The following is a 14,516-nucleotide window of genomic DNA, read 5'->3' on the forward strand; positions in this document are numbered from 1 at the left end:
TGCTTTCCAAGACTCAAGCTACTGTGTTTCACAATCCTATGTGAAAAAGATGGCAGAAAGCTGGCTGGGGAAGCTCCAGTACTAAGTTGAGCACATTTTCCTCTTTTATCTGGGTGAGAGGATTTGATTTTCTGAATTTTGGCAAGTTACTTCCACAACTCTGAAGCTAGTTCCCGCACACGGATTTAAAATAACTGCTATGATCATTGTACATAAATGTGTGGCAAAAGCAGTTTGGAAACCTATGCTTCTGCCATCTGCTTGACTTTCTTATGTCTCAGAATAGAATTTGTTTTTATATAGTACCTACCCGGTTAGTGAAAGGTGCTTGGCAGCATATTTCTGTAGCAGAGTGTTCTGGGACACTATTTATTTGCGCAGTAGTAGTTTCTGTTGAGCTGAATACACTCCAAGGACACAGACTTATCAAGGGGGAGTGTCAGCAGGGATACGTGGCGAGTTTATTTCTAGAGTCTGGGGCTTCTGTGATTTTGCCTTTTCCTGGAGATGCAGCAAAGAAGCACCTGTAATATGCTCCAGGTAACAAATGCTCCTGTGCAGCAGATGTGCTGCTCCTCTGCTATAATTCAGACTTTCCTCTTGAACATCCTGGTTCAGTGGTTTTCACCAGTTGGCTGATCAGGGGGGCAGGCAGGCTACAAGAAACAAGTGCTGTAACCAGACAGTGACATTGCAGGCTGAAATATTTGGTGACAAGTGGTGGAAGTGCCTGGGAAGCAGGACTGTATGGTCTGAAATCTCATAGCCACCGGTCAAACAGCTTTTCACATTGGAAAGTTCCTCAGCCTTTGCCTCCTGATATTAAGCCCTTTGATGGGTTTCCATACTTCGCTAGTAAAGCTTTTTCAGTGTTCAGTAGTTAGTAAATATGTAGTGTTTGACGATAGTTATGAACATGTCTTGACTAACACAGCCAGCAAAATACCTTCAGTATTAATATATATGCAATATCTGTATATTAATATAGTATATTATATATACAATATACAACATACCAGCACACCAGTCCAGCCTTATTGCCTGTCATGCAAGTAGTTGAAGCTGGGGAGGAAACAATTTTAGTGAGCTGGTGCAGAGGTCACAGCCCAGCTTCCTCCCCTGCAACTGGAGTGGAATTGAGATGCTAATCAGAGGAGGATATTGTTATTATTTTTTCCATCAAAGTGCAAAGGTAGGACTCTATGCTTGCTGTGACCAGATCTCTTCATGCTACCGTTCAGTTTGACCTTTCTAGCTTCATCATTTCAACTGGAAACTCAGCAGTGGCTGGATTAACGTTGTCTCAAGCAGGTTGTGTAGCTGAGCTCCATGCGCCCGCGTGACATAGGAACTGTTAACCAAGAACTTCTGTAAAACTCCTGTTAGCCAAGGACTTCTTTAAAGCTAGCTTTCAGTATGTCTAGAAGAGAAGCAGTTGTCCTAGCAGCTATGGTGCAAACATGACTATAAGAGTCTTACCCATGGTAAAAGTATAAATCTAAATGTTTTAAGGCACACTGCACCGGAATTGTGTCTCTCTCTGTTCTTTGTTATAATGAATATGACAGCAGTGCCAAGGAGGAGAGGTAAGAGAATGTGGCCTCAGTGCCAGTCCCTGGTTAAACAATTCTCCCAGTCTGCTTTTATAGTAACCTGCAGTTAAACGCATCTTCTTCCTATAAGCTCTTGGTGATGATGATGTCTGCTGGAATACCGTAGCACTTGAGAATGTTCCAGCATGAATTGCAGTGGAGTCCGTTAGATATATTTATATTGAAATATTCCAAGAATATATTTTAAGGAAAATATATTCTTGGAGTATTTTGCTGTGTATTGCTCTAACATTAATCTAATATTTTGAACATATACCATTTTGAAATACTTTACAAAAAAAAACAGAACTAAGCCACTTTCTTCACAGTCGAAGGATGCCATTATGCATTTACAGCATGGATGAATACCATTCAATTTTCCTTGTTTACAAGGCATGTATTTTCAGACAATACTTCTATTAAAAATTCTGTAGAGCATTCTTGGGAGGCAGTTCTGCCAGAGATACATGATGGATTTACATAACCCTAGGGGGGTTTCTCTCTTTTTTTGTGTGTGTTTTAATATCCACCAGATATGCCTCTCTGATTGGCAGTATGCCCAATAAATCAAATGTGTGTGCCTTTATGAATTGAAGTATTTAACCATTCAATTGCTGTCTTGTAAAGAGGCTATGCTATCAGTAGTTAATATAGGTATTAATTCAGGCCTGTCAAAGAAGCTGCTGGTTTATCTCTACTTTCTGTCAGATGTTTGTTCTACCCGTTGGCGATGGTTTGCGGCATGGACCAAGTAGGGAAGTTGATACAGTCTCTCTGTAGGAGGATGGAGACCATATGCGTGACCACGGTTGCTGCCCTTCCCATGCTAAGCATGCCTCTGGGCACATGAGACCCTGCTGGCAGAGTGAAACCAGGCTTGGCAAGATGGGCTGTGCTCAGGCAGGATGAAGCAGCCCTCTGCATGGGAAGCTGCGGATTAAAGGATATGCTGTGCTGCTTCAGAGGCTCTTCATTAGCAAGCATTGCTGTCCTAGCTGATGATGAGGCAGATTAACTCAATGCAGTTTTGACAATTTAGTGGCTAAAGGCTTATGTTCCCCAAACCAGATAATATAGGTCTGTCTCAATATGTCAGACTTTGACTAAAGCTGAAGGTGGAAGTGGGCCAAGGTACGGATAAAGCAAGTCCTAGCTTAAACCACTGTAATTTTCCACTGTAGCTTTTGCTCTTGCTACCTGATGCTATTGAAACATAGAAAACACTCTTCTTCCATGCTTTTGAAGGATTTGAGTCATCTTGATGATCACAAGATCTCCTGTCCTGAGGGCACTTCTTGGGGACCACACTAACTTCAGTGTTACTGTTGTGTGTGTGGGGAGGAAAGGAGGTGAGGTTCTCCATGGACTGAGGAGGGAAGCCTTGTTTCTTTTTTTCCTGAAGGCTGAAGTAGACCAGAAGACCTTTTGTTGTCTCTTTGGTGTCTTGCCTATCTTCAGACCACTGTGGTTGACCTTGTTAACCATGGATTCCTCTTAGTCTGTGGAGGAAAATGAGGCCTTTCCATGGCACAATTCACAGTTGATCTCATCCTGAGTTAGACATCACCCTTCTAAGTTGTAACCAGGATCCAGCTGGCTAACTCTGATTTGCACGTCTGTGTTTGGTCAGTTGAGTTTCACCCTCGATATCTGATAAGAACTGGGACATAGAATCATAGAATCTTCAAATAGTTGGGGTTGGAAAGGGCCTTAAGATCATCTAGCTCCAAACCCTCTGCCGGGGGCAGGGACATGGAGAACTCAGATGTTGAGATTTGGCGTAAATTACATAGAAGTGATTCTCTAGTAATGAGGAATTAGAAAAGTCGCTGTTTGTCTCTTATCCTTTTCATGTGTTAATAATCAATGTCTAGGTTTGACTTAGCATCTGTAGTTGAGGAAATGCCATCAAGATCTTCCCATTTTTCCAGTCAGAAGTCTCAGCTTTACTTTCTCAGTTAGATGTACTCTGCTTCAGTTACCTTAAGGTTAAGTGTCTTTTACTTGATATATTCAGGACTATTCTGACAAAAACACAAAACACATTTCAGCCTTCTTAAATAAAGAAGGTATCTGTCAAAGATCAAGGAACTGCCGCTGGACTTCTGTTGCCTGGTCATCCATCTTGGCTGGGGTAGAAATTGCTGCCCTTTGGTTTCTAATTAGTGTGGATTGTGTTCTTAATAGCTGGTGGAGGGATTGGGAACTTGGGATAGGCTTCCTTTTATTGTGTGAAATCCAAAAGGGCTGTAACCTGTTACCAGAGTAAAAGCTCCCCATCAATTGTACTGTGCTGGCTCTCTTCCCAGCTCCTTACAACACTTCATCAGCTGTTAAGCACAAAGATGCCAAATTCTTCATGTTAAAAGTGACTGGTTTAAGTATTCTGAAATGCTGTTCCATAAAAAAGATTTCCTACTGTTTGACTTCCTCTGCTAATTTTCATCTTTATTGCTTAGTTTGCATCTTTGGAGTTGTACAGTCTGTTAAGAGGAAGAAACTGTTGCAAAATCACTTGAAATACCCTCAACAAATGACTGTAGGCTAGGACTTTGCTTTGTGAACTCTTAACATTTTGACATTGTTTATTCTGAACATCTCTATTGCGTCTGGAGATAGGTCCTGGGTTTAATTATAAGAATGGGTCAGTCATGAAGTAACTGCACTGTCAGCAAATAAAGTGTTGCGCATCACTCCAGTTATTCCTTTTCACATTTTCTCTTTTGGCTTTTCTTTATGGAAATTGTTTCAAAAAACAGGACACCCAGTTCACCACCCAGTGACAGACTTGACTCAGGTTATTGCCAAAGATGATAATGTGCATTATAAAGAGCTAGACCATGAATTTAAATAACAAAGATCCTTTCAAGATGCTAGATGGTAGCAAAATTGCTTGTAGATTATAGTGTAAAAAACAGTGTAATGAATAAGAAATACATACTCATCCCATTACCCCCTCAGAAAATCCCTGTTTGTTTAGGAAAAAGAGGTTGTTCTTCAGAAGCAGCTAATTTTGGGATGCCCTTAGGCTTTATAAGTGATCCAGTGCTGTTTGTTATCCTGATGTCTTTGTGGTGGTGGCAGGTTTAGTCAGAGTGGTGGCTCTGTGCCCCTTTCTGGGTGTTGCCCATTCTCTTGCCGCGCTCTGACAGTTCACAGGGAAGCATTGCCATGGCTCACAAAATGTTTCTTCCCAGTGACTTACACCCACACCCCCGAAGTCACAGCATGACCACCTTGATACTGACTTCAGGGTGAATTAGATTTTATGTGCCAAGTGTGTTGGAAGCTCCCGTACACCCTCATCAATGCAACCACTTGCATCTCTCCTGTGTTTTGTTTTCATGGGTATTGAGAAGCACTTCCTAAACCAGCTGTTCCATCTGCGCCACCAGTGAGCGGCTCTGTTCTCACATCAGACTGCCTCCTTTTACAGCTCACTAAAAATAGCCATTTCTTTAAAGCCTGAGGACGTGGTGATTCGTGTGATAGCGAAGAGGAAGAAGGGTTATTTCTTTTGCTGCAGGCTCTGGGAGGAAAGCCACCTTGCTGTCCTGGCACTGGCTCATGATTGCTCCCACTTGGGCTTCATAGCCAAGTGGCTCTGGCATCCCTTCCTTTGGTGCAGCAGCCCGGCAGCTATTTGGAATGCAGGTGCCATGTCCTAGTGCCTGCAGCCTCTTGGCTCTGCAGGGAGGGTGTGTGGTCAGTGCCACAGCTAAATATAAACCCCTGAGATGGCAAGTGGCAGCTTTTGGCTCTCTGGGGTTTGGGCAGAGCTCGCCCAAGGATGAAGGTGTTCCTTGCAAATTATAGGCATGGGAATGGGAAATGGTTCTACTTTGTCACCTTTAACATTCCTGCAAAAGCTCCCGACGCCATTGCAATTGCAGCTTAAGGACAGAAAGCAAGTCACTGATGAAGTGTGCTCGGAGCTGATTCTTCATGGATTCCTGCAGCAGCTCTTCTGTGGTCTGCAAAGGTGTCATTCTGCTGTCCGTCACTGCAGTGTGCTACTGCAAAACCTGCTTCTAGGCTCTTGCTTGCCCTTCTCCCAGTAACCTGCTCAGTTTTCTCTGCTTATCTTTGAAGCTCTTCATCATCTTTTCCTTCGAAAGAAGCACCCCCCAAAAAAGCACTAGTCTTAATGTAAATGGAATTGGCTGCAAACCTTTTAAGGTAACTTGCTTATACTCCAGCAATGTGTTTCTGGAGGAAAGTGAAGCAGAAGATGGCTGATAATCAGCATTTTAGTTGCTGAGCAACTTGTTTCTTGCTTCAGCCACTTAGCATAAGATCCAATTTCAAATAAGATATTTGGGACCCTGGCTGACTTGGTGGTAGTTAGTGTGACCTGCAAAGACTCATTGGACAGGAAAACAAGCTGCTTTCTTGGGAACGAAGCAGCTTCGCAAGAATTTTCTCCACAAAGGACCGTATATCTGCAACGTTGCTTTCTAATTCCCATACGTAGTTTTTCATATTTGGGTTCTTAGGTAGGCCTTAAATCACTGCTTTAGATAAAGCATGCCCAGAAACAGTGGTTCTTATCTACAGCTCAACAAAGCCAATGTTATCATTCTTAATGCTTGCAAACTTCCAAAACTTTTTATTAATAGCATCCTGAGAACTTGTGCAACCAGATGACATTTGATCTTTTTCTTCTGACAAGCTTGTTTTAACCAGTTTTAATAAAATAAAGTCTTTGGCGTGAAGGCAAAATAATCTTACGTGTTGATGGAAGGGAAGAGTATACATTTCTAATGTAGAATAAAACAGCTCCCTGGAAGCGTGCTGTGATTAGACTCACCAACTTGAATTACCATGTTTAGGACTTTGGGTGTTTTATTCTTGTTTTGGTGCTTTGCCTGTTTTTTCCAGGCTTGTGTTTTTTAGAACTGCCACCACCCAAAAGGAGCTGGGTTTTGTCATTTTTGTAGTTTATTTAACACACCCCATTTTTCATGTCTGACTGGGCTTTCTGTCATCGTTCACAGGAATTGGAGGTACTTGCCTATGTTCATCCACGCAAGTACCATTTCCTCCTTTCCTTCTCAGCAGTAGCTTATCTGCAGGGTCAATGGCAGTCACATTGAATGGAGAAACAGCAGACTGGAGCCCAGCTCCTGCTAGAAATGTATGCACTTTTTTGCCCTGATCTGGGTTTGAGGTTTTCTTTGCAGAACCTGAAGCAGCAGGGTATAGGTCAGAGAGCAAGATGGGGAAGGCAGTGGGTCAGCTCTGATTTGGACCTGTGCTCCAGTGAGAGCTGGCAGTCTGCAACTATCCAAATTGTCTCACTCATGCAAGCTGCTTCCTCTGGGTTATTCAGTATGGAATGAAGATTTTAAACTTCATAAAACACATAAAATACAACCTTAATAGTAATCTTGGAAAGCATTTCTTGTTTTTAATGTTGGCAGGAATGACTGGCTGCTGTCAGGATTGTGTATTTCAAGCTAGAAGATGTCTTCCTCTGCCTTGTGTAGCTGTCTGATGAAGGGCTTACATGTACAGACACCTGCTCTCTCTACACCCTGTCTTCTTGCCTCAGACTGAGTACCTTTGAAACATAAGAAGTATTTCATGGGATTTTGGGGGCTGTGACAGCAGGCAGCAATTGCAGTAAGTTATCTTCTGGCTGCTGGGCTTCATACAGTAGATCCAGCTTATTTCTGCATCTTTTAGCAGTTAATTATTACAAAGTCACAAATGTAATTGTCCTGCAAGAGTTTGCTTTGGAACATCTTTCCTGAATAATCACTGCTGATTTTTTTGCATGTTTTTTCATAATCTAATTTAGAAAGGACAGGATGTTTTTAAAGATGAGGACAATAGTTACGCAGCTCCAATGGCTTCATTTTCCTGTGTGGAAATTGGTGGCATGCTCCTTCTGGGACCAGCGCTGCTGTTCGTGCACATAGCAGTTAAGCTTAAGCCCCCCTCATAGAGGTATTTAAAGGCCATTTGTTATGGAAAACCTTGAACTTTTGCATTAGGGGCGTGAAATATTTAGTATGCAAGTCCAATACTGCTGTTGATGGATAACTTATTAAGAGTCACCGGTGTTGCAGTGCAATTAGGGACTTGAGAAAGTGTGCAGCCATAGTTCCCAGGTGGGTGGAATATAACCGTAAAGAGGAAAAGAAGACAAGAAGCAACTGCTTTAAATTAGTGCAAGGCAAATTCAGGTAGGACATTAGGAAAACTTTCTAACAATCCAAGGAGTTAGTCACTGAAATAAATGACCAAGGGAGACAGAAGAAACTCTTTAAGAGGAGGTTGGACCAACATTGGTTGGGAATGATGTGGAGACTGCTGGTTCTGCCCCTGGTCAACCAGCGGAGCAGGCAGCCTCCCCAGGCCCCCTTCACCTCTCCATCACACTATGAAAGCCTCCACAGTTTATCTTAGTTCAGTTTTTTACCACTATTAGATCAAAGAAGCCCTCTGGCCCTTGCTACGCTGTCAGCCTGTTCTGTACTAAATATGTCATTCTCACAGGGCCTTTCATGACTTCTAGCTGGGGTTTGCACACCAAGGCTTGTGCTGTGGGGGGGGGGTTTCTGGTCTCAGCAGCTAAACAAGGCAGCTGTTTGAGCAGGCTCCTAGGAGGAGTCTTCAATTGGGTCTTGGGGTTCACGTGGACTGTGATTTTCATGCCAATATCTGGCATGCAAGGTGCTTACACTCCTCAACACTGAGGATCTGATTAGATGCTGGTATAACTTCCTGAGTGTAGGTTTTTACCCCTTCCACTTTCCAAACTTCCATTCAATCCAGTAAATGACTACTTTTAATATTGTGCCGAATGTTTTATTGCTGTTGTTCATGTATCTTCAAGCTGTCTGTAAACCAGTCAGAATCAGATTTCTGTTTTTTTCTGCCTTACCCTTACCAAAACTGGTGCACAGAGTACAGAGGTTGCAAAACGGATCTAACCAACATTGTGTGGTGGCTTCACCTCCTCGGCAGGCTGTAAAACACCCTGGTGGCCTGGGGAAGAGAACCAAATCGAGGCCTTGAAGATCGTATCACATGAGATAAAGCAAGTTGGTATGTTCTTCCTGACACTGACCCAATTATGTGGCTGTTTTGCAGGAAAAAAGAGTACAAGTCTCCCCACCGCTGACAAGAGGACCAAGTGCCTTTATACCAGAGAACGAAGTAAGTTTGCGGTTTAGCTGGGCTGAGAAGGTGGCAACTTTTCAAATGGGAATACTGAAGGGCAGTTTTATGATCCTGCTTGTCCATGGTACTTGGATGAGCTCCTCTGCAAGCAAAAGTGATGGTTTCTCTGGAGCAAGCTCCAGTGGGTAAGAACTACCCTGTCCTTCCACACAAGTAGTGCCGTTTGACATCATTTCAGTTGCCAGCACTCCTGGAATAGAGAGTGGCTCTGCTATTCTCCTGGGGGATGGTCACTTTTCTTAATGCCAGGTGTAAGGGGAGGCCTATCCAGTATGCAGCAATATGATTATATAGCTCTCAGAGCTGCGTCTGACCTTCGGTTTAAGAGAACCTGAAAATATGGCTTAACTCAGACCAAAACTGTGGTTCTTGAGAGGATTTATGGTTGGAAGGTATGGTTTGACTTCAAACGCAAGATTTCTGCCCACGATTTAATGTTCAGCTTAAGTCTTGGTTTGTAGCTTGATGCACTAAGTAGAAACTTTGCTGTGGTGCTGTTCTCTGTGATCTTGATCTTCACAGAATCTTAATTACTGATCAATTAATTATTTGGGATGGCCAGCCATAAACCTAGGACCTTTTGTTTTGTTTTGAGCAGTTTCTAAAAGCGGATAATTCACATGCTAGAAGGGCCAAAAAGACATTTTGAACGATGAGATAGCTGCTGTTCTCCGAGTCTTTCTCCATTTATACACTGTCAAGTTTTGAGTTTAAAGAAAAACAGAGTTGAAAGGCTGGCAAAAGGAAAACATATAGAAGCAAAAAAGAAAAGAGGTCAGAAAGAGTCTTGGGAAGAGGGGAGCAGAATGAGTTCCAGCCAGCAAAATTGTGAAGGGGGCTTCTCTCTTGTATGAAATATGAGATGAAATGGAGAAGTCAAATTTTATAATAATTTGTTTCAAGAAGTCAATAATTATACAGAAAGTAGAAAAATAATTGTAGTTAAAATGATAATGTATTTTGAGAGAATTGTTAATGGATTTATTTCGTGGCTGATGCACCTGGTGAAGGCACTAGTCAAGGGTGCAGGAGGAATCACTGAGTAGCTCTCAGAAAGGAGTAACCACAGTGGTTACCCTGTACAAGGAGGGAACCTCCACTTGTATGGATAAAAATAGGTATTCATTATCACAAACAAATGTGAAATACTGTTTGTTAAGCAAAGAGATACCTTTTTCCCCCATTCATTGGCATGAAATAATACAGTGGAAAGGAAGGATGTAGTTAAGAGATTAGTAACACACTGAATATCTCACAAATCTTTATAATAACGCTGCTCATGTCAAAGCCTGCTTTATTGTCATAATGGAAAGAATATGGACAGAGCAATAACAATCTAATTGTAAAGGTTCCTGTTAAAGTACCATAAAGCTTTACAAGCAGAATAAAAAAACGTGCTTGTAGATCCATGGATGGTAATAAATCCGGAGGAAGTATATACACAGTATGAAGAGGACAGTAATATAGGTGGAAATAAATCCCAGAAGCAATAATGCGGCATATTGCTGTACCTAACATAGCAACAGTGCAGTCCTAGAGGATTATATTCCGATTTTGTCAGCAAAATTTCTTCTTCATAACTGGTACTGTTACAAGGAAGACTCCTGGCAAGCTGAAGAAGATTAGAAACCTTACCAGGGACACTAAAACTATGTTTTCCCCAAGAAACTACTGAATGAGACAATGATCTCTTAAATACGTGGGAGATACACTTGCTAAAGAAGAAGGAGGATTCCTTGGAGTGGAGCAAGGGATGTACAATAGTGAGATAAAATGATCTCTCATGTGTGAATAGATTTCCAGTGGTAAAAAAATTCTTAAGGAAAACTGAGGAGGAATCATTTTGGATACAGAACAAAGAGAAGCTGCCATAGTGAAGAGCTAAATGATGGAGCTGCCTAAGTGCATAGCTGCTTCTTCCCTTTCTTTATAGAATCATAGAATAGTTAGGGTTGGAAAGGACCTTAAGATCATCTAGTTCCAACCCCCCTGCCATGGGCAGGGACCCCTCACACTAAACCATAGCTTTCTGGGCCCACAGATTAAACCAGGCAGCTAAAGTGGTGAGAAATGAAGAAGGTGGCATGTTTCTCATGTTTCTTTGTATGTAACTTCTATGTAAGATTTAATGGGAAAATATTTGAGACATGGTCCATTCATCAGCCCATCATAAAGAAGGAAAATATATTACAAATAGAATATTTCAGCAAAAGCATTTTGTCTTCTCGGCTTTAGGCACTTTGTTTCTTCATGTGCAGGAAACCAGCTAAAGTGTCTCATCTCATGATGTGTGCAATAGTAAGCTGGTTAGTTTAATACTGTGCTGTTTCAGGATAAATACTGGGTATTCTCTTCTTGTGCTTGTAACTTCAGTGGTGAACATGTTGAGAATGGCTGCTCTTGGTGATAAACACTGAGTAATAGCACTAATACTGTGTCAGGGCTTGCAGTGAAAGAGCTACTTACTCTTTTTGCTGTTTCATTTCATCTCATGCCCAAGGTTTGGATTGGTTGGAATAATTAAAGAACAGCTTTTGTTTAAAGAAAGCATTAAATTCCTATTCTAAATAATACTTGAATGTTATGGACAAATTAGCATTTGATCTCCTCTTCAATTATACAGGCGCAGAAGGGGTAGATTGCCAGGGCTGTTTCTGTAATTTGGTTACATAGCCCAGTTCCTCTCCATTAATTTTGAAGTTGGTTTTAGGGCTGAATGCTGGGGTGGTGTGTGTCTGTACAGCCTGACTTCCATAAAGGCTTGACTTTCCATTAGCTCTTGCTTACTTCCAGATCTCTGTACAGGTTTGACATTAAGCATCTGCAAGTTTAGCTGTTTCAGAAAGATCTAAAGAAAATGGCTTTTGGGTTTTGTAGAAACATATTAAAATAACAGAGGTACAGTGTAGAGTGTTGTTTAGTTCTTAGTATACAAGTAGCATCTCTAGGTGCATATTTGCACGCGTGCAAGCATGTATATTTACAAGCATATGTCCGGATCATCCAGCGTTGCCTTTAAGTTGGTACACAAGTACACATTTCATAGTGCAATATGCTACTCCGCAGGTCTAAAACTAGAGAAAATCTCTTTCTCTGTTAAGTTCTTCCATCTTGTTTTCAAGGTTATGCAAGCAAATGGTTTGGATGAACGTACTAATCTTCTTGTGGAAGAATATTCTACATCTGGTCGCCTGGACAACATCACACAGGTCATGAGCATCCATACTCAGTACCTGGAGTCTTTCCTGCGCAGCCAGTTCTACATGCTGCGCATGGATGGGCCCCTTCCTTTGCCCTATAGGCACTACATTGCTATAATGGTATGTACCAAATGGCTATATATCTTCTGTGACCTTGAATTGTGTATTTAAAAGAGAAGAAGAAAGGAAGACTTTAGAAAGGAGAGACTAGGGTGATATTTTGACAAGGGGCAAATTTGTGTAGTTGATTTTCATCAGAATAAAGCGTGCCCAGCCAGAAGGTTTTCAATGAGAAGGGAGAATTGGCACTGTATGTTTCCCTGTTTCCCACAGTGATAGACTTCTCACATGCCCACTAGAGTGAGGTTTTACAGAGTGCAGTAAAAACTGTGTAACCTTATTTCTGGATATTTAACCCTCAGTGCGCAGCAGTAGGTTGAGATGCAGTGGATTTAAGTCACAACAAATGTGAGATGGACACTAGGAAAACAACATTTACCATGAAGACGTAAATGGGGGCCAAGAGAGGTTGTGTGACTTCCAAGGAGGGAGATGTTGTCTGGATAAGGCTCCAAGCAACTTGATCTAAATCAGCCCTCCTGTGAGCAGGGGCTTGGACCAGATCTCCTCTAGAGTGCTCTTCCAACCTAAATTAGGTTCTGCAATTCAGAGTAATGTAATGAATCATATCTTTATTGGAGAATCCTCCATATGTACAGAAATGAATATAAAATATGGCATTTTGGAATGAAATTGTTTGGGGGTTTGTGTGTCTTCCACCTGCAGCGAAATCAGATTACACACCAATGTGCTGCACTTTTCCCTCTGTTTTAACTGTTCCAGGCTGCTGCCAGACATCAGTGTTCCTACCTAATAAATATGCACGTGGATGAGTTTCTGAAGACTGGTGGGATTGCAGAGTGGTTGAACGGTTTGGAATACATTCCCCAAAGACTGAAAAACCTGAATGAAATAAACAAGCTCCTTGCACACCGGCCCTGGCTGATCACAAAAGAGCACATTCAGGTACCTGCTCAATCCTGCCCTGTAACAGGGGTAAATGTCCGGTAATAAGAGCTGCTCAGAACTATGCAAGTGTCTGGTTAGGCTTCATTACCCTGAGTTAAAGCATTCAGGGAAGTACTAGAGCATCGAATAAGCCAATACATTCTCTGTGACAAAGCCAACAGGGTTTACTTTTTAGGAATAGCACTGGCTAAAATAACCCCAAAAGAGGTGATATATGAGGTGTCTCCTTTTTCAACCAGTGCGAGTTTATGTGCAAGAGGACTATGGTATTTTCGGAAGAAAGGAATTGATCCCTTTTTAGAAGTGTTTTCTAGAAAAGCTGGGGTCCGGAAGAAATCTTACATTTACACTTTTTTTATTCTCATTTCAGAAACTTGTCAAGACTGGGGAAAATAATTGGTCTCTTCCTGAACTGGTGCATGCTGTTGTCCTGTTGGCACATTATCATGCCTTGGCAAGTTTTGTATTTGGTAGTGGCATTAATCCAGAGAGAGATCCGGATACATCTAATGGAGTCAGACTTATAGCAGTCAACAACTTCTGTGTCTGTGATCTTGCCAACGACAACAACATAGAAAATGCATCCCTCACAAGTAGCAACTTTGGGGTTAGTGTTGCAAGAAGATTCTTTTGCTTGACTCTGTTTTGCGTTAGAAAACTTTCTTCCATTCTTTCCTGTTTGAATTTCTGGGTAGTTTGAAAGTTTTTGTCTACTTTACTGGAATGCTTGAGTCTGGTAACTCTTTACATTCACTCCAGCAGTTTTCAGTGTCACCTATTGAAAACCACATTGTAATGGTGGATGGTAGTCAGAGCAAGGGGATTTCGATAGTTAATCTCACAACCCATTGGGCAAGACTAAAACTTGTTTTCAGATAGCGTGTCACTGACTGAAGCATTGTATCATCCATGTTCCAAAAGTAGAATGAAAAAAGAAATACGGAAAAAAAAAAGAAAAAAGCCCCAACAGAAATAATAATAATAATCATCTTAATAATTATTGCAAGAATAATAATGACAATGATAATTTTTTACTTCGAGGCCTGCAATCACAAAACGGGGCAAGTCTGAAACGCTTCTATGTAGGAAATGTCTGAAATAAAATGACTTAATTCTTCCTGCTGGTGTTCCAGTCTTGAATCAACCAATAGAGAACTTTCATTGCTACCTAATTAACTTAAATGTGGGACTTTTTTCCTGAAAGTAGCTCTATAATGCTTTGAAGACATGTCCTTGAGTTAATGCCAGCTGAGAAACTCACCTCATTGCCTTTGATGGAAGATCGAATTATGAGCAGAGTCGCAGTACAGTGACACAGACAGTACAATGTGCACATGTGGTTACTTGGTTCACTTGCTGTATCTTACATTTCTGGGCTGTAAGACATGCTAGTTCAAATCACAAGGATATCTTATTCCCCATTTGTAGTGGACAAGGGGCTGCTGCTGACTATGCTGCTTGCTGAGCCGTGAGTAGCATACTAGGAAACAGTTACAGCTATGGG

General features: G+C 41.6%; 1 protein-coding gene across 2 annotated transcripts in view; it reads left to right on the forward strand.

Annotated features, from left to right (window-relative positions):
• SESN3 (sestrin 3) overlaps positions 1–14,516 on the forward strand; it is a 37,900-nt gene that overhangs the window by 13,962 nt on the left and 9,422 nt on the right. For both annotated transcript variants that reach the window (XM_057399823.1, XM_057399824.1), the window contains exons 2-5: positions 8,694–8,759; positions 11,906–12,103; positions 12,827–13,009; positions 13,383–13,619. In XM_057399823.1, coding sequence (XP_057255806.1) covers positions 8,694–8,759; positions 11,906–12,103; positions 12,827–13,009; positions 13,383–13,619 — 684 coding nt within the window. The remainder of the gene's footprint in view (positions 1–8,693; positions 8,760–11,905; positions 12,104–12,826; positions 13,010–13,382; positions 13,620–14,516) is intronic.

The sequence above is a fragment of the Pezoporus wallicus genome, unplaced genomic scaffold (genome assembly GCF_028554395.1).
Source record: "Pezoporus wallicus isolate ANWC-B61680 ecotype Strahan unplaced genomic scaffold, APGP_CSIRO_Pwel_v1 scaffold_6446, whole genome shotgun sequence".
NCBI classification, from domain to species: Eukaryota; Metazoa; Chordata; class Aves; order Psittaciformes; family Psittacidae; genus Pezoporus; species Pezoporus wallicus.